At 40.0% G+C, this 20550-nt stretch overlaps 2 protein-coding genes across 15 annotated transcripts in view; one reads left to right on the top strand and one right to left on the bottom strand.

Annotated features, from left to right (window-relative positions):
* Positions 1-17150, top strand: part of unm_hu7910 (un-named hu7910) — a 217059-nt gene extending 199909 nt beyond the window's left edge. For all 14 annotated transcript variants that reach the window (XM_078216221.1, XM_078216218.1, XM_078216226.1 and 11 more), the window contains 3 exons: positions 4195-4286; positions 9772-9905; positions 13730-17150. In XM_078216221.1, the coding sequence (XP_078072347.1) occupies positions 4195-4286; positions 9772-9905; positions 13730-13880 (377 nt within the window). In that variant the 3' untranslated portion in view covers positions 13881-17150. The remainder of the gene's footprint in view (positions 1-4194; positions 4287-9771; positions 9906-13729) is intronic.
* The window catches only part of LOC144495777 (clavesin-1-like), a 102518-nt gene continuing 98422 nt past the window's right edge, over positions 16455-20550 (bottom strand). The window contains exon 6 of the mRNA XM_078216252.1: positions 16455-17884. Within this exon, the coding sequence (XP_078072378.1) occupies positions 17800-17884 (85 nt within the window). The 3' untranslated portion in view covers positions 16455-17799. The remainder of the gene's footprint in view (positions 17885-20550) is intronic.

The raw sequence follows: 20550 nt of genomic DNA, 5'->3' as shown, positions 1-20550 counted from the left end.
CACAGGCAGCAGCAGCTCTTATTATTAAGACTCTGAAGATTATAAGTAAAATCTGGATAATGTTTAGCTGTGATACTCAATGTCCACAGTGGGTCCACCTCCAGCAGGAACCTTTGCTGATTCTACCTTTGATCCTCTTGCCACCCAGTGAGGTATTCCCCTGCACCTTCTCCCATCCTGAGGCCAAGATCAGGTAATTCTACATTGAACAGAGATTAATGCTGAGGCCTCTATATTTTGAATAGCCTAATACTACGTTAATACATTTATCTGCTCGGTGATCAAGAAAGCTTGGTGGACACGGTCATTAAAACCCAACATAAATCCTGGTCATTATCTTGTGTTAAGGACTAGATCAGAAACCACATGGTATTTTATGAAATTAGCCTGGACTCTAACTTTTATATTTGATTTTGGCATTTGGATGAGCATAAGGTGTTTCACTCCAGGTATGATTCAATTGACCCACTAGGAAGCTTTTATCAAAAACTATAACAAAAAGAATTAGCATAACATTTACCATTTTAAATACTTTAACGTGACAGAGTATAATTCTTAACAGCTAGCTATCTCTATTGTTCTAGTTTAGCAGTATCTCTCATAGACACAAATCCCTTTAGAACCACAGAAAGCCAAATATGCTCACATGGTGCTAAACTTCCAGCCTTTTGACACTTCTGAGAGTGATCTAGACAGACACTTGCTTCTAAATTTTAAGCAGCAACCTCCAGAGAAAGCTCCACCCCAGACACTAGAATCTCAGAGAAAGAAGCTTTTTTTGGCAGATTCCAGTCTCCATTTCAGACAGAGCAAGAGATACAGAGAAAGCAACTTCTCTCCACAGAACCCAAAAAAGCAGATTGCCTCGAGTTCTCTGTGAAAGCCTAGCTCCACCCAGTCATATGACTTTACCTGCCAATCAACCTAATAAAGCCCCACTCTGAAATATCCCAGGGGGAAACACAAAATAACAACCCTGCATTAGTTCAGATTAAAGCAAACATTATAGTAATTAAGATCAATTATGCTGCTGCAGTAACAATGCAGTGCTGCTAGATCCAGACAAAGCAGCTCTGAGTGCATATAACAGATCCTGCAGAAGAAACATGACTCAAATACATTTCCTAAAGGCACAGTATTGTCACACTTAAAATAAGTCATCATGGCATAACAATGTAGCGAACATAATTTCTTTAATGATCCAATTTTGTTTAAAAGAGATGTGCAGTTACTGGTGGCATGTTGAACAAATATTAAGTTCTATATATATCTATATATTCAGAATTTGTGTCATGTAGCTTGACCTGAGCACGTGTTTTACATTGCTGAGGTTTCCTTGGTGTTTGGGTAGTGCTGTGTGCTGCCTAAGCTGCTGTACAAGTTTTGCCAGGTGCTAAAGTGAAGATTAATTCAACCAAATAATATTTTGCTGATTCCTCTCTGCAACCTTCCTTCCTTCACTTGTGCTATTAGCAGTAGTTTTATTCTAATGACAATAGAAGACCATGGGATACATTCCTCATTCATTAGATTATTGGAGAAAAATTGCACAATATCACACCAGAATGGGCAAGGGTTCGTTCTGCACAAATAACCTGCTTTATAGGTTTCATATTTATTTTTATAACAGTTCAGTAGATTGTACCTCCTTATTCTTCAGCATAATAGCATGGAGCAGTATTGGCGATGGGAACAGCTTTCAAATGAAACATTGATTTGAGAGATGTAAACTCGAATTAGCAACTCGCTGCATTTGTTGTGCTTCTGACTACCAATTACTCTGCCTACATTATGAAGCGAAACAGCTTTTATGGTTAAATTAATTGGCCATAGAATTGTGGTCCACCAAATAGCCATCAATTTAAGTGTGGATGGAAAAAAATCTAAATTATTTTGACTAACCTCCTACTACTTTTCTAGACAGCCATTCAGAATGTGGGTTGGCTGAACAGATCATCATTGCACATCCTGTCCACTGGTACTCTGACTCCGTTTTTCAAATATTTCAACGCTGATTGACATCTGTTACTGGCATCTGTTAAGAAGCCAAACCTCTCCGTCTTTCCCATAATTCAGAACTTTCGCACAATAGATGTGACTGCTGGCTCTTTTTTGCTCTGCCTCCAACACTTGATTCCTTTCTTGTATCTTGATTACCAGAACCCAGCCACAATAGTCAAAGTATGAGCTGACCAGAATTTGTTATAGTATGAACCTGGCTTCCTCTGACTGGTATTCTCCCGTTTTGGCTCTGTAATTCAGCATTGTTAGCTGTGTTGTCTGCTGCTGTAAAGTTGGATGTATTGAACATCTAAACTACAATGATTTTGAGATCCCTTTAAACTCCAGGGTTGGCTATTTCATCGCCAGTCAAGGAGGACACTTGTGATCTATCTTTCCCATGCTCAATATTTTATACTTTCCTGTATTAAATTTCAACTGTTGGTGTTCTGTCATATTTTATCTAAATCATTTTGATTCTCTACAACTCCACTCCCTTTTGTACTTTGGCATTCATGAGATACTTGTCTGGAGCAATTGCCCTGATCCAGCTGGATGAAAGCAAACAAGAGTATTATTCAAAAAGAAAACTTGGTTCTTGCTCAATGCACAATTTGGGTCTTCATTTGTGCCTTCCAATCACTATTAAGGAGTTTGAGGAGGAAGATAAGTTTAAGCAGAGGGAAGTACTTCCCCTTAGCAATTGTCTCCATTTGATGATAACCCCCACCCCAGGTCACAACTGCTCCAACTTTCATCCTTGATGATTTCATCTTGCAGTCCAATACTCATTCAACTATTTTACACCAGTGATGGTTTACTTACCATGTTTATTACAGAATAATCCACCCATTTTTATTAATCTCCTCACTTCTGTCTGTCCTTCAAAGTTTTTGTACCTAATCTTCTAAAGCCATAGCCCTTTCCTTGTGCTTTTTGATCAACAAGTCATTTTCATCTCTTCATCCATTTATAATACCCAACCTTTTAATTTATAAATATTTCATAGCAAGCGCCCACAGCCTCCACCTTAAATATACTTCTCTCAGGTGCTTTCCTTGTGATTAAGCTACTATTGAGAAGCTCTTTTTTAATTTTTTTACTCCCAGATGGCCTGTTCTAAATTTACACATCGGGGGTACCTCCATGGAACTTTAAATTCAATATATGCCGAACTAACTGGCATCAACTGAGGTGTGGTGGGAACATAATTGACTTCACCAGTCAAGATTAGAGATGGAAGAAAAATTAGCTGCAGGTTTCTGCTTCTGATTTTCTACTCGGGAGGTCACTGCGGGAAAGTGCTCGTTTGAATATCTGCTGAATTGAACTGAGATGTGATTTTTTTTTTCCTCCTCCTCTATGCTAATAATCTTTTGTTTCCTTATTGTTCACTATTCAGCAGGTGTCTAAATTTCAATAGGGGTTAATGGCCATTGAAATAGCTAAAATAAAATGTAAAGTTACATTAATGAGTTCTAAAGAATGTTTTGTATATTAAATATCAATTTTAGTGGGGGAAGCAGTTCTCAATTCATTTCGTTGGTAAAGTAATCTGAAAAATTAGAGGGTCGGAACAAACTTGTTTAATACATGACAGCGCAGCAAATCTTAAAGTGGCCTCACATGGGAGATACTGCATTGAAATGTGTGTCATCTCCCAGTGGAGGCATGCATCAAAGCTTTCAGAGCACTTAATACATAGTTACTGAACACTCAGTTGCAGTCCTTGGTGAATTGAATTGAACTCTTACATGCAGAAGGATGAGCTTGTATGCATCACTGTCAATGAATCTGTGACACATGCACTGTAAAGTCTGTATTATTGCTGTGGTAACATTGTACCTGTGGAGAAGGTTTTTTTCCCCCACTCGTGTAGGTTGGATAAATGAATTACACACAAAAGCTTTGTAAATAGGAGATGAATTCACAAGCAAATGAGAAAATCTGCCAACTCGCGCTAAAGATGTATTTAATTAAGATATACTGTTGGGAACTATGACTATATTCACCTGAACAGATGGTGGGGATGATGGACAAACAGCATTTGTAGATTGGATTGTTCAAATCCATGGTTTTTTGGATTTGGAATGGTTGTCAGATCAATTCATTGCCTGTGCATCTAATTATGGCAATCTGAAATTATGGCAATGCTGCTGCTGCCTTGTATATATTTTTCCTTTTCCTCACTAGGTCGTAGGGCTGAGAAATCCTGTAAACAAGTCCCCAAAACATGTGCCTTGTTTGAAAAGTTTCCTGAATCAACGGGCTGCAAACGTGGGCAGGTACTTTCAACTTTTCATAATCTTTTATTGTCGGAACAATGTCTCCATTCGGTGATGAGTGCTAAATTAAGATTTCAAAATGTTCCATGGGGTTCTATTATAAAATTATTGAAATGTGACCGGTGGATGTTGAACAGAGGAAGATGTAAAATTGTATCATTTAACAGTTCAGAATAAATCTAAATTCTAGTTTGGTTGAAACTAGATTTTTGATTGAAAATCCTCTCGGCACACAGCTATATAAGATCAACCAAAGCTTTTCAGAAAAAAATCTGTTAAATGCATTGTTCTTTCATACCAATTAACATGCCGCATACTTTATGAAACAATTCATTAAGATCCTGATTGAGTCTTGACACACATGGCATTAGTAATTAGCTTGATATCCAGAATCGCTGCATTTGCCTGCAAGCATCAGAAGAAATGATAGAGAGAAGCCGTTCAATTCTTCTGTGACTCGACCTCAGAAGCACCTCAGGTATTCCAGAATTAGAAGGTATGGGAGATTGAGATGTAATATGATGCATAAATGATGAGTCCAGCAGGTAAAGTGTTCTAACATACAAAGCAAGATATTATCACCAATTGTGGAGCAGGAAACAAAATTTAAACAAAATTGGTGTTTTGACATTACATAACCCAAATCAAATCTCAATCCATCTTACCTTTATCAGCCGTAGTGAGTGTGGTTATGAACAGCAGCCAACTCTTCGTGAGTCGTTCAGTTGCAGAGAATGATTAAGAAGAATTCCTCACTAAGATGTATGATATATTCCCAATCAAGTATCATAACATCAGCCATTTCCCATTGACCAGTCTGACTTTTGAACATGGATGCCATGTATAATGGCCCAGATTGTGTGGTAGAAACAAGGGAGAATCTAACCATCGCCCCTTGATATTAAATGGCATTACCATCACTAAATTCTCTACTGTCAACATCCTGGGGGTTACCATTGAACTGGACTAGCCATATAAATACAGTGGCTATCAAAGCAGGTCAGAAACTAGGAATCCTGCAGTGGGTAACTCACCTCCTGACTCCCCAAAGCCTGTCCGCCATATACAGGGCACAAGTCAGGAGTGTGATGGAATACTCTCCTCCTTGCTGGATGAGTGAAGCTCGAACAACACTCATGAAGTTTGACACTATGCAGGACAAAACAGCCCACTTGATTGTCACTCCATTCACAAAACATTCAATCCCTCCCCCGCCAATGAACAGTGGCAGCTATGTATACCATTTACAAAATGCATTTCTGGAACTCACCAAGGTTCCTTAAGCAGTACATTCCAAAGCCATGACCATCTAGAAGGACAAAAGCAGATACCTGGGAACACCCACCTGGAGGTTCCCCTCCAAGTCGCTCACCATTCTGACTTGGACATATATCGCCGTTCTTTCACTGCTGCCAGGTGAGGGCGGCATGGTAGCACAGTGGTTGGCACTGCTGCTTCACAGCGCCAGGGACCTGGGTTCGATTCCCGGCTTGGGTCACTGTCTGCGTAGAGTTTGCACATTCTCCTCGTGTCTGCGTGGGTTTCCTCCGGGTGTCCCGGTTTCCTCCCACAGTCCAAAGATGTGCGGGTTAGGTTGATTGGCCATGCTAAAATTGCCCGTTAGTGTCCTGAGATGCATAGGTTAGAGGGACTAGCGGCTAAATATGTAGGGATATGGGGGTAGGACCTGGGTGGGATTGTGGTCAGTGCAGACTCGATGCGTCAAATGGCCTCTTTCTGCACTGTAGGGTTTCTATGATTTCTATGAGGTCAAAATCCTGGAACCTACTTCTCTAAAGGCACTGTGGGTGTACTTCAACCGCTGCAGTCCGAGGTTTAAGATGACAGCTCACCACCACCTCAAGGGTGGCATGGTGGCGCAGTGGTTAGCACTGTTGCCTCAATTGGGGTGGACCCCACAGGTCTCAACTGCCCCAAATTGAGGATAGGTTAGAGACTTCCAGGTAGGCAAGAAGGCCATCTGGGGAATTTTAGGGCCACCCACACCCTCCTGCCTGCACGCCTGTGTGTGTGTGCCTCCATGCCTGTCCAACGCCGGCATCTCCACATCATGACTACCATAGACACCGCAAACTGCCGGCTCCAAGTGGAGAGGATAACAGAATTCCCACTCACCTGAAGAAGGGGCTCAGAGCCTCGAAAGCTTGTGTGGCTTTTGCTACCAAATAAACCTGTTGGACTTTAACCTGGTGTTGTTAAACTTCTTACTGTGTGTGACTACACAGGAAAGGAATTGATTGTGTAGCTACTTCCAAAAAAAACAGCATTAAAACCACTGGGTGGAGTGAATTGAGAACAGTAGCCATATATGACAACCCGGGAACCAGCCGGTGGGTACTGGTTCTTTAAAGTTGAATAGCAATGAAGTTCTTTTGTCTGATTCCATTTTGTTTGTGGGCCTGATTGGTCAGTCAAAGGTCAAACAGCCAACTTATTTTTTTAAGAGCTATTCATGAGATTCCCATGGTGAATATTGATAGATTGCCCTATCCAGCATAGCATACAGAACTGCTGCACAGAGATGTTTTTAAGTATTTTTTTAGCAGTGCTAGCTGATTAGACAGTTTATATAATACTTGCTATATTGGAAAGAATAGAAACAGAAGTCAGCTATGTAAGAGGATCTTAAAACTCTCTATAATAAATCTCCTGGTGAGCAATTATCATTAGCAAGCAGTAAAACTACTGTTCCTGAGTAACTTCAAGGTTGACAGCTGTTTTTGACCTATAACCCTGCCTTACCCACCCCCATTTCATACTTCGCGTGTGAATCAATAGGATGCACTTAGTGGCTTATTTGAAAAGCAAATGAATCAATAACATGTCTCGGGCCTTAATTTTAAACAATTTTGAACAAGGACATTGTGTCCCAGAAAGGTTGTTGAGAATGGGTGTTGTGAAAGAGCAGCACTCCGCAAGCTCATGATTCCAAATAAACCTGTTGGACTTTAATCTGGTGTTGTGAGACTTCTTACTGTGGGGAAAAAAAAGACCTCATAATGGAAACTTTATCCCACTAGATGTATACATTTCTTCTGAAAAAAATGTTTCTTCAACAACAAGTAGGTTGGTGAAGGCAAAAGGACATGAACAGTTTTAGGTACAGGAAAAGGTAATTAGGCTAAACAAGCTCAATGCCTTTTAAGAGACTGATCAAATCTTACTCTACTCACCATATCTCACATCCCTTTTCTTCCTGAGGATATCACCCAGTTTGTAACGTCTGCTTCGATGATCTTTCCCGGTAAATTGCTCCAAAGCTCTACTCCCGTTTGTAAAAGTTCTGGTTGACTATCTTATACCTAATTTGCTCACTTTTGACGGGTATTTAAATCCTTCAACATTGTCCATGCCGTTCCTGTTTCCAATTTGTCAATATTCCTTGAATTTCAATTAGATTAACTTAAAGTCTCCACTTTCCTCCAAAATAAAGCCCAATCTTCTTGACCTTTTTCAAACTTAAATACTTGATTTTGAAGCCATGTTTCGTGGTCTCCTCTCAAAATTCTGAGGCTTTGCGCAATGCTCTTGCGAATGCACTCAGTTGTTTACTTGCATTTGATTATTGTATAATTCTCTCGATTGAACTGTAACAACTACTTATCAACCCTGTTACCTAAAAGATCTAGGTCCTTCTGACTGTGGTTGCAAAGTTCTTTTGTTGTTTGTTTGTCCTTTTGGTTTAATATTACCATGCTCTAATCAAATTGCTGATACAATATGAACCATTTATAATGGTTAATTGAAGCAACAATGTTTTGTTTACTTTGTTGTACTTGGGTATGTGCCCATAAAACTTATTGGGAGGTGGAACGTGGACACTGCCCCGTCACAAAATAGACTCCAGAGAGGCAAGTGACTTATTTTGTGGTTTCTCTACAGACCTGAACATATTTCTGAGACGTTACCCAAAATATATATAGTCTTCCACGTTGCTGATTAACTATCCCTCACCACTTCAGTGGAAGGGATTTAAAATGACAATTGCTGCCAGACTTGCTGTCCCCGTGAAAATGGAATTTCAAGTTATGAGGCATAACTGGAATGTTGAAGAGATAGCAACCACCCTCCATTGTGTTGCAAATCGTTTAGTCATCAACTAATTGTATGGACAATGGAAAGCATCGATACTATTGTCACATGACGGAAACTGTACGTACCTTAATGATGCACAAGAGCAGGCCAGGGCAGAACAGTCTGGCATGTAAAGACCAGGGGGGAAGCTATCTCTCACCCAGTGCAAGGGAGGACCCTGCCTCAAAAATCAGCTTGGACAAAGAATAGGGGCCTGTTCGTTTAATCTGCCAGAGTTTAATTCTTTACTACAGTGTCTCGATCAACATTGACTGGAAAGCCAGAGGCTTCTTGTTGTTGTTTCGGGTGAACTGGTGTAAATTCGTCGCCAGAAATTTCCGACTTTCCACTTTTTTTTTCTTCAGTGCATCATAAGGCAACATTTCAACTGAGGGCTGATTAGAAGTGATCTTTTTTATTAAACCTTCATGTGTATGTGTGAGGAGTAAGTGGTGTTGCAATTGTGCTTTGGATGTTGAGAAATAAACATTTATCCTTCTGATTTAAACTTACAAGAAAGCCTATTTCATGTCTGTTCCTTAAAGTCATCGCACTCGAGGGGTGCAAAAACACCTCTTTCTTAGGTGGAAACAAGCAATGTATATGTTGATTTCTCAAGGCAACTTGATTCCATGCCCATTATTTTAGGGTATTCAGTACAAATGCAACAATTTATACAATTTACCTGAATGCCAGGCATACTGTGTCTGCTATAATTAGAACTCATTGCACATAATAGAAATAGCTACGATTCCAAGATGGGTTCCCTGCATAACCCAGTCATAAGTTCTTATCAGCCTAAATGTTACCAATTATGGCTAGCATCAGTTTCCTGATTACAGAAATGTTTTACTCAGTGCCATACCTTACCTCTCACCCCGTGACTTTTTATCTCAGACATTAATTGTCAAAGTGGGGCTTAAAAGTCCAAATATCAGCAGCATTTTCTTGTCCACTATATCCACAATTAATGTACTAGCTACTCGTTACCAAATTACTTACCAAAATTATCATCTACTCAGTCTCTCGAGATCATTCCAAAGAACATCCCCACAGCAGATGCTAAATAAATCGAAAGGTACATTAGTTTAACCCCCCCCCCTATCTTTTTGACTTTTGACAATAGATGATTTTTTTGTTAATACTTGATCTTTTTTATAAATCTATCCTTGTTATTTGCGTAGATTCTTGCTTCCCCTCACAGGAGTTTGCAGGGCAACTTTGCTGAAGCTAAGAAATGTAAATAATATTTTGGCAAGGATTTTGTCCACAGTCAGGTTCTTAACACACAATCTATTGATATAAAATTGGTATCATAAGGCATTCATCAAGATCGCTCTAAATTGTAAATGTGAGGAAATCATTTTGAATTTATTGTGTATTTTTTTAGATTAAGTATTCAGTCATGCACCCAGGGACTCATGTATGGCCTCACACCGGACCCACAAACTGCCGCCTGAGAATGCATCTTGGCCTGGTTATTCCTAAACAAGGGTGTAGAATACGCTGTGCCAATGACACCAGGTAAGACGCTTCCTGATATTTTTCGAACATGTCAAGAATCAAGCTTCAAAGTTACAGGAACCTTTTATCTTGCCTCACCCAAGTTTTCTATAATGGGAAAAGAAAACTGCCGTTGGATTACTGCTGCTGTATTTTTGCCTGAATGTTTCTCAATCTCTCAATCTACCATATCTACTATATGGATTTCAGCAAGGCGTTTGATAAGGTGCCCCATGCAAGGCTTATGGAGAAAGTGAAGGGGCATGGGATACAAGGGGACATTGCCTTGTGGATTCAAAACTGGTTTGCCCACAGAAGGCAAAGAGTGGTTGTAGACGGGTCTTTTTCAGCATGGAGGTCGGTCACCAGTGGAGTGCCCCAGGGATCTGTTCTGGGACCCTTGCTCTTTGTGGTTTTTATAAATGACCTGGGTGAGGAAGTGGAAGGATGGGTTGGCAAGTTTGCTGATGACACAAAGGTTGGTGGTGTTGTGGATAGTGTGGAGGGATGTCAGCAGTTGCAACGAGACATAGATAAGATGCAAGACTGGGCGGAGAAGTGGCAGATGGACTTCAACCCAGATAAGTGTGTGGTGGTTCATTTTGGCAGGTCGAATAGGATGAAAAAATATAATATTAAGGGTAAGACGCTTGGCAGTGTGGAAGATCAGAAGGATCTTGGGGTCCGGGTTCATAGGACGCTCAAAGCAGCATCGCAGGTAGAGGCTGTGGTTAAGAAGGCGTATGGAATACTGGCCTTCATCAATAGAGGAATTGAGTTTAGAAATCGGGAGATAATGCTGCAGCTGTATAGGACCCTGGTCAGACCCCACCTGGAGTACTGTGCCCAGTTCTGGTCGCCTCATTACAGAAAAGATGTGGAAGCCATAGAAAGGGTGCAGAGGAGATTTACAAGGATGTTGCCTGGATTAGGTGGCATGCCTTATGAGGATAGGTTGAGAGAGCTAGGTCTTTTCTCCTTGGAGAAGCGAAGGATGAGAGGTGACCTGATAGAGGTGTATAAGATGTTGAGAGGTATTGATAGAGTGGATTCTCAAAGGCTTTTATCCAGGGCTGAAATGGTTGCCACAAGAGGTCACAGGTTTAGGGTGCTGGGGAGTAGGTACAGAGGAGATGTTAGGGGTAAGTTTTTCACTGAGGGTGGTGGGTGTGTGGAATTGGCTGCCGGTAGTTGTGGTGGAGGCGGATTCGATAAGGTCTTTTAAGAGACTTTTGGACAAGTTCATGGAAGTTAGTAAGATAGAGGGATATAGGTAAGCCTAGTAGGTAGGGACATGTTCGGCGCAACTTGTGGGCCGAAGGACCTGTTTGTGCTGTAGCTTTTCTATGTTCTACCACCTTAACTCCTGAGTTATGGCCAAAAAGTTATAGCTGGAGCTTGGGAGAACGCCTGTGAAAACTATCCAACCCAATTATTTATTAATTGGAGGTAACCATTTGAATTCCTCCACTGAAATGTAGCTTAATTAGCCTTAAATTAATTTCTGCGCTTCAATGGTTGGGGGGTGAGGGGGGGAGAGGAATGTTCCTGAAAAATAAGCTGGGGGTGTGGTGCCAAGTCTCCTGCTGTCATGGTATTTTGCTACTGGTGGGGCAGGTGGAGGATGGCCCGCCTGCCCAAAGGTCAATTTTGCCACTCAAGTAGCCAATTAAGGGCCTCTTCTGCCACAGGTGGGCCAACCTGTGGGTTTAGGGGGTGTGGCCCCTCCTAATAGGGTACACTTGGCCCACAGAGGGGACCCCCACTGGCCATGGCTGTCCCCCAATCCCCTGGCAACAACACCAACTCCCCACCACCATCCTCACCAACAACCCCCCTCCACTGCAGTTTCAGCAGTGGCCACGGCTCCCAGTGGCACTGCTGAGAGTGAAGAGTTGGCGACTGGTACTTCTTGGAGACGAGCTCTTAGTTTTATAGGGATGGAAGTCCAATGGCAGCTCCTTAGCTGCTAAATTGGCAGGAATTCCAGTCAGGACTCCGCAAAACCGCTGGAGTGGGGTGGCCCTTGGCTTTCCTCCCCATCATGAGGCCCACCACTGCCCTGACAAAATCCCAGCCAACCTTGTTACATTAGAAATTCAGATATATAATTAGGTTTCATTTAATAACATGTTGGGTGTTTTGATGACATCCCATTTCATCCATCCCAGACAGCTGAACATCTAAATCTTAAGAAACCATTTTGCCCTTAACCATAGGCAGGATACATTTTTTTCATTTGTGGGATGTGGGCATCGTTGGCTAGGCCAGGTTTTATTGCCCATCCCTAATTGCTTTTGAGAAGGTGGTGGTGAGCTGCCTCCTTGAACCGCTGCAGTCTAAGTGGTGTAGGTACTCCCACAGTGCTGTTTGGTTTGATTTTGATTCAGCAACAGTGAAGGAACAGTGATATATTTCCAAGTCATGATGGTAAGTGACTTGGAGGGGAACTTCCAAGTGGTGGTGTTCCCAGTTATCTGCTGACCTAGTTATTCTCGCTGGTAGTGGTCGTGGGTTTGGAAGGTTCTTCCTAAGGAACCTTGATGAGTTCCTGCAATATATCTTGTAGATGGTACACACTGTTACCACCTGTTTATTGATGGCGGAGGGATTGAATGTTTGTGGATGGGGTGCCAATCCAGTGGGCTGCTTTGTCCTAGATTGTGTTGAGCTTCTTGTGTTGTTGGAGCTACACTCATCTAGACAAGTGGAGAGTATTCCTTCACACTCTGGACCTGTGCCTTGTAGGTGGTGGACAGGTTTTTGGGAGTCAGGAAGTGAGCTACTTGCTGAAAGATTTCAAGCCTTTGACCAGCTCTTATAACCACAGTATTTATATGTCTAGTCCAGTTCAGTTTCTGGTCAGTGGTAACCTCCCCCTCATCACCCCCCCCCTAGGATATTGATAGTGGGGGGTTCAGTGATTGTAATGCCATTGAATGTCAAATCCCCTGTTATTGGAGATGGCCATTGCCTGGCACTTTGACTTATCAACCCAACCTGGGTATTGTCCAAGTCAGGCTGCATTTAAACATGGACTGCTTCAGTATCTGAGGAGTCACAAATGGTGCTGAAGTGAAGGAAGGTCATTGATAAAGCAGCTGAAGATGCTTGGGTCTCAGACAATCCCCTGAGGAATTCCTGCAGTGATGTCATGGAGCTGAGATGATTGACCTCCAAAAAACACAACCATCTTTCTTTGTGCTTGGTATGACTCCAACCTGATTCCCATTAACTCCAGTTTTGCTAGGGCTCCTTGATGCCACACTCTGTCAAATGCCATCTCAAGTCAACGGCAGTTACTCTCACCTCACCTTTAAATTGGTACGCCCTGAAAGGTGGAAACAATCCCCACTGCTGGCGTAGGAGTATTCATAAACGTTGGAGCACAGCTGCATTATTGCAGTTTGCTGTCTTACCAGACCATGGAGTAGATGATAAAAGTCTTTCCCACCAACATCCCTCACCTTAATCAACAAAAATGTCATGACCAATACTCCTATAACAACTGCTCAGGGCAATGCAATTAAACTGTTTTGAGTAATCTTTAAGCATTTAATGTTAATGAAGCGTGCAACCAACATGTCAAAAAACACCAAAAAATCTAGAGTGGCAACAGCTGCTTCAGCTAGAGACAAAGTATGATTCTTGCGTAGAATTACTAAGATATACAGCACAGAAACAGGCCATTTGGCCCAACCAGCACTTGGCACTACTTACTGATGCCCTGTTTTAGGAAACAATTTTTTTTACCAAATTCTCATTTATATGTTAAATATCTCTAAGCTTCAATTCTGCTTTTCAACAAATATTGATCCAAATTCACTGTTACTCTCTTTTCGCAGAGAATGGAAGGAGGGGAAGGTGATTATCTTTGATGATTCTTTTGAGCATGAAGTTTGGCAGGATGCTAACAGCTATCGGCTTATCTTCATAGTGGACGTTTGGCACCCAGAGTTGACACCTCACCAACAAAGAACCCTTTCCCCAATCTAATGGCATATTTAGGACATAAACTGGAGAAGGACACTTGAGAGTTGAACAAACGTGAAGAAATTGTCTTACATAATGAAGTGTAACAAATTCCATTGATTTGTTTATTTTTTCCTGAAATTCTTGGTGCAGCAGAGTTTTCCAGGGCTATGGGGCAATGCATTTTGGGGGGGAAAAAAATCAGTTGATTCAATACAAAGATCTCCTGGAATCTTTTTAAGAGGGCATATTTTATTTAGAGGTTGGGTGATGCAAACTTGAACTGTCCTCTATGAACCGAAATGGGAAGATCAAAGCTGAATAAGATCTACTGAGGAAAATTCAACATGGCATTTTCCAGTTATGATTTGGAACAATATCAATCCTGCAATGTAGTTCACCTCAAGCGATTGAAGAACCCCTTCATTGGAAAAATCATTGGATTATATAACTTTCCATCATATTAAATAATATTAGGTCTGACTAGTTCCTACAAGGTACACTAGGTGTCACATTCAAGTCACTGGCCCTCAGTGCGTTGTATTTCCATATGGAATCATTCTGTATACATTTTGATATTTCTTGAACAGATATTCAGGAGTTCCTTAATCATTGATATTGACAAGTTACATGAAGATGATTTGTACCTCACCTAATTGCATTTGCTCAAGTATTTTTGCACACAGATTTAGTTGAAATCAGAATTTCTTCTTTGCTAATATGAACAAATTATAGTGGTTCACGCAATAGTACACTTTTAATAATCAAGTGCTAAAATATTAACTTTGAGTTTATTTTATCCTGCTTCTCTTAATTTTTTGATTTTTAAAATTCTGTTTATAGTGAATGCTGCAGCCCTCAGTGGGGGAGCTGCCTTTGAGAAGTTACTAAGCCTGACAGTGAGAGCGAGATTGATTAACACACAGAGTTGAAATGACGTGATCACTGAAGCATCCTAAATTAACAGATGTATCTGTGCTTATACTTAGCTCCCCCACACTGTGCTTAGCAACTCGTCCAAAGTCATTTCCCCAGTAATATCAGTAGTGGCCACTGTTCAAATAAAAATACTAGAAATTATAAAATATTGGATGTAGTCATGGAACAAGTTACTGACCATTAAGATTGTTTTACTAAGCATAAAAATGAACCCTCCTTTGAATGCAGAATTACGCATATAAATTCTGAAGAAAGATCCCAAAATGTGCTTCCGTAAGATGCTAGCTGTTGCAGATGCCAACGTTGAACTTTTTTAGTGTGACAAAAATGAACAAATGCCAGCATGAAAGATGCAGTCATCCAGCAGTCAGCTGATACATCTGTACAAAATGCCAAAAAGCAGATGGCTTGTGACAGCCTTAATACATCTACAATAAAATGACCATATGTTTTTATGTTCAAATTTATTATGCCAAGTGTAAATGACAGATTTTACTTTGCGGGAACAAAGCAAAGGAGGGCTGTGTACACCACATCACCAAGACACCTTTGTCTCAAAGCAGTCATAGGAGCAGTCAGGTACCTGCAGAGATGAGGGTTATGACCTACACCAGAATGTGGGGGAAAATGCAATCTCCACATATGATATGTTCTGGCACACGAAGTAGCAGTATGTTAGGTACAGGAAGAGCATGGGAAATTATATATTAGTCTAACAAAAATGTGTAGTGATATTGTGAATTAAATATAACACATTTTTGATCTGTTACACCAATGCTGTAGATACTGGTTTAGATAGATTTACTGAAAGGAATTGAAAGCTGCACAGATAGGAGGAGTCTTCTCTAATCTGGTTTATTCCTGTCTATCACACACATGCTAATATTACTAAAGTCCTCAATGCATATGTAGCTAAATACTCCATTTATGTTACTGTAGTATCTGGATATTGTGGCTTCATGTTTTACTCGCCTCTTGTCTGATGCACTGAATTCAGGATGTTTTTTTGTAATGATGACTAAAGCTGCATGGTGCCTGGCATTCCAATGACATTGATTTGTCCTGAAGTCCAATGAGATTGAGTTCAGCCTCAAAAGGAACATCAAAATAGTAAGGGAGAAATATTCAGTGAGATTTCATGTCTAGTTTTACCTTTTTAAAAAAAAATGCCTTAATGTAACCATAAATAAAAATATGGTGATTAGCTACAATGATCCTGTAACAAGTTGTAAATTGTTAAGTTAACATTCCAAACTGTCTGATACTTTTCCCTTTGTTTCTCCATTCTAAAACACTTGCACATGCATGAATAGAAACTCAAATGCTGTTGGTGATCATTACTGTCATCATAAAATGTTGCATTTTAAGTGAGAGCTGTCATTGATAATATGGATACTTTTCATTTCTCTGCCATCCCCAGCATTCAAATCAATTCTAATCTACTGTAGATTTAAAGATGATTCGAGATCTTACTCAGCTTTGGAATTAATTTCATATTAGCTTACACTTTTTTTAAAAAGTGCAGCTTCAATCCATTTCTATTTCAAATGACTACTTGCAATGGGATAAGCGACTGCATTCTATTCTACTGACAGAATAAATAGATTGCATTTATTATGACATTCTTTTGGAATAGTTTATTGTTTCTTTTTGATATCAGATTTGTCTTCGTAAAGTGGATTCAGTCAACCAGTTAAGGCACTGCAATTCCTTTTATATCCTGTCATTGACTTGCTGAGGTTTTGATTCTAAAATTAATACTACTGTATATCATTGAATAAAATGAATTTGCTCTGAGTATTATGGGTAGGTGTTCCAAGTACCAGTATCATGTCAATTGATACTTTGCTGTAGTGGTTTTCTTGAGAATAGGACACTGCAATTACTTTTGCATATATGGAACCGTCAAATCCATGTTCTAGAAGTTATTTTTTTATATACAAAGGAGTGAGTCATGTCATGTCTTTCACAGTCGCACTCATTGAATTATACTTTGCTCATCTTGATTTTGTGTGTTTTATATAACTTTTTAGTATTGAGACAAATGGAATTATATGCCTTTTTTAAAAGGGTATAAAGCTGACGTGCTTTGAACAAAATGGAGCTACCACTATGATTGTTAGGTTTCAATACTGTATTTCCAACTGTAAATAGTTATTTTTGAAATTAAAGTGTTTAATTATACTTTAGGTTTTTATACAGCTCTTGGATCAAGAACCATCTTTATATTAGTAGGCATTTAATTACAGTTAATGCTGGGATGAAATAAGATGTTGGAATTGAATATCAGTAAGTTATTGATAAGCACACACTCTTTGTAAAATGCTGTAAAAGTCACCAACCTTGATATTTCTCAAAATAAAACACAAAAGAACTTGAGTAATTCTTCTTTATTTGCCCAATCAAAAACAGTTTTGACGTTGGCAATATTAGCTTCGTTTACTGAATTTAAATAAAATGCATTGATGAATTTTGAACATTTATCTAGAAAATCAAGATATGGATATATAGATCTTTGGCACTTAAATGTTTTTTCGTCCTCCTTTTATTTGTAACTTGTTTTGAGTTTTCCATTCTGATATTGAAATATAAAAACAAATCCTCTTGAAGCCACCACTCAAAGGCACAAATACATCTGAATATTACGTGCCTCTTATCCAAAACCTAAAACAATTCTGCAAGAATGAAAATTTACCTTCGCTCTTAGGCAAAATACTAATATCTGCTACCATGGCTACTGTCAGGTCACTTGCAGCAGATACAAAATCCTTTAGGTATATTATTTTAAATGGTTTCTTATTCTTTAATCAACGTCCGAATGTTCCGACGAGATAGCTGATGACTGATCATATCTGAATTTTGCCTTTCTAAAAAAAAAATGAAAAAATACACATCACGTAGCTGAATGTGATTTGATTTAAGCAAGTGCTCCATTAATGTTTACACCACTGAGTTCCAGCCCTGGAGTTGCCATTGTTTGTGTGACTTATGAAATGCCTTCAGTTCAGTCCAGAGCCAGGAGTGGCTGAGTGTTATCATCATCCCGGTCTTCGTGCTTCAGGGCACCTGGTTCTACCACTGACTGCGACCTGCAAGATGGACAAATGTTATTGTTAAACTGAGCATCGATCTATGTAAGGTACCTGTAAATTCTTCCACTGCTTCAGAGCAATAAAACAAAAATCGTTTTACTGTTACAAATTAGTATTCTGCTGCAAAGTAAATACTACAGCACAGAAATTAGTTTTGAAAATGTCAAGTTAGTTGGAGTACTGAAGCAAGGTCTGCGTAATCCATTTATCAGTCCAACGACTAGAAAACTTACCGAATCACAATCTTTGCAGTGCAGAAGGAGGCCATTGGGTCCATCGAGTCTGCACTGGCTCTCTGAAAGAGCATTCTACCTAATCGCACTCACTGCCTTATCCACCTAACGTTGTATATTCTTTTTCAGATAGCAATCCAATTCTCTTGAATAACTCAATAAAACCTGCCTCCACCACTCTCAGGAAGTTCATTCCAGGTTCCATCCTCTGGCTGAAAATAAAACTTCCTTACATCACTTTTATTCCTTTTGCAATTATATTGATTTGCTGCTCTCTTGAGTGGGAGTAGTTTCTCACTATCTACCCTGCCCATACTCCTCAGGATATTGAATACCTCTATCTCCTCTCAGCTTATTTTTCTCCAAGGAAAACAGTCCCAACCTTTACTCTATCCTCATAGCTACAGTTCCTTACCTTGGAATCATCCTTCCTCAATATTGGACTCAGAACTGGACACACTACTCCAGATGAGGCCTAACTAATGTCTCATATAATTTCAACATGCACCTTACTCTTGCACTCAATGCCCCTGTTAAGAGAACCTAAGATTCTATATGCTTTACCTGCTCTCTCAAACTGCACTACTTTCTTCAATAACTTATGTACAAATACACAGATTCCTCAGTTCCCGCACCTCCTTTAGAGTTTCTCCTTTTATTTTACATTGTCTCTTTATATTTTTCCTGCCAAAGTGAATCATTACACACTTCTCTGCATTGAACTTGTTTTGCCATTCGTCGCCCAATCCACCAACATGTCTGTCTGTTTGAATTTCAAGACTATCCTCATTACAATTGATGAAGTTTCCAATCTTTATATCAGCTGCAAATTTTTAAATCATGCCCTGAACACCTCAATCTAGGTCATTAATACAAATCAGGAAGGGCGGGTGTCCCTACACCATCCCTTTTGAACTCTACTACAAACCTTCCTTCAGTCTGAAAACAACCATTTATCACTACTCACTGTTTTGTCACTCAGCCCATTTATTTTCTAAGTACCTACTTTCCCTTTTGTTCCATGAGCTCGAATTTTACTCGAGTCTGTTGTGTGACACTGTGTCAAATGCCTTTCGAAAATCCATACCCCACACCCACATCAACAGTGTTGCGCTTATCAACCTTCGCTGTTATCTCATAAAACAAGTTAACATTCCTTAATAAATCTGTGCTGCTTCTCTTTAATTATCCTGTACTTATCTAAGTGACAATTTTGTCCCACGTTATAGTTTCCCTCCCACTGAAGTCAAACTGACTGCCTGTAGTTGCTGGCTTTTTCCTTGTACCCCTTCGAACATTCACCGTTCTCTGGTACCACTTCTGTGTCTTAAGACTGGAAGATTATCACTGATGCCTCTGCAATTTTCACTCTCACTTCCCTCAGTAGCTTAGAATACATCTCATCCGATCCTGGTACCTTATCTATTTTAAGTAAGGATGGCCTTTCTAACGCCACCTTCTCAATTGTAAATTCTTTGAGTGTACAAGCACCTTATCAAATGCTTTATGGCAATCTAAGTACAGTAAAATGACAGGCTCCCCTCTATCCACAGCACGCGTTACTCGTCCAAACAAAATCTAGTAAATTGGTTAAACATGATTTCCCTTTCACAAAAACATGCTGTCTCTTCCCAATTACGTTGAGTTTGTCGTAATTGCTCAGCTATAATCTCTTCAATGGTTGATTCTAACACTTACCCCACAAAAGATGTCAAGCTAACTGGCCTATAATTTCCAGTTTCCTGTCTCCATTCCTCCTTGAATAGAGGGGTTATATTCGATACTTTTCAGTCTGATGAAACCTTTCCAGAACCTAATGAATTTTGGAAAAATTAACACCAATGCATTTACTATTTTGTTAATTACCTCTTAAGACCCTAGGATGAAGCCCATCAGGACCTGGAGACGCGTCAGCCCGCAGTTCCATCAGTTTGCTCAGTACTGCTTCCCTAATATTGTAATTTCACCAAGTTCCTCTCTCCCTTCCACCTCCCAATTTACAACTATTACTGGAATGTCTCTTGAATCCTCTTTAGTGAATACAGAAGCAAAATATTTATTCATTTCACCAGCCATTTCCTTATTATCTACTATTAACTTCACATTCTCACTCTCCAGAAGACCAACATTCACTTCACTTTTTTCTTGTTTAGTACTTGCACACTCTTGCTTTCTGTTCTTACATTCTTAGCTAGCTTCCTCCTGGATGCTAATTTCCTTCTCCTGACTTACCTTTTAATCAGTCTCTGTCATAAAATCCCTACAGTGCAGAAAGAGGCCACAGGGCCGATCGATCCTGCACTGACAATCCCATCGAGGCCCTATTCTCGTAACGCCACATATTAACCTGCTAATTCCCCTGATACCAAAGGGCAATTTGGCATAGCCAATCAACCTAACCCACACATCTTTGAAACCAGAGTATGCAGA

This window comes from Mustelus asterias, chromosome 7 (genome assembly GCF_964213995.1).
Source record: "Mustelus asterias chromosome 7, sMusAst1.hap1.1, whole genome shotgun sequence".
Lineage (NCBI taxonomy): Eukaryota > Metazoa > Chordata > Chondrichthyes > Carcharhiniformes > Triakidae > Mustelus > Mustelus asterias.
This window is presented reverse-complemented; position numbering and strand designations above follow the sequence as displayed.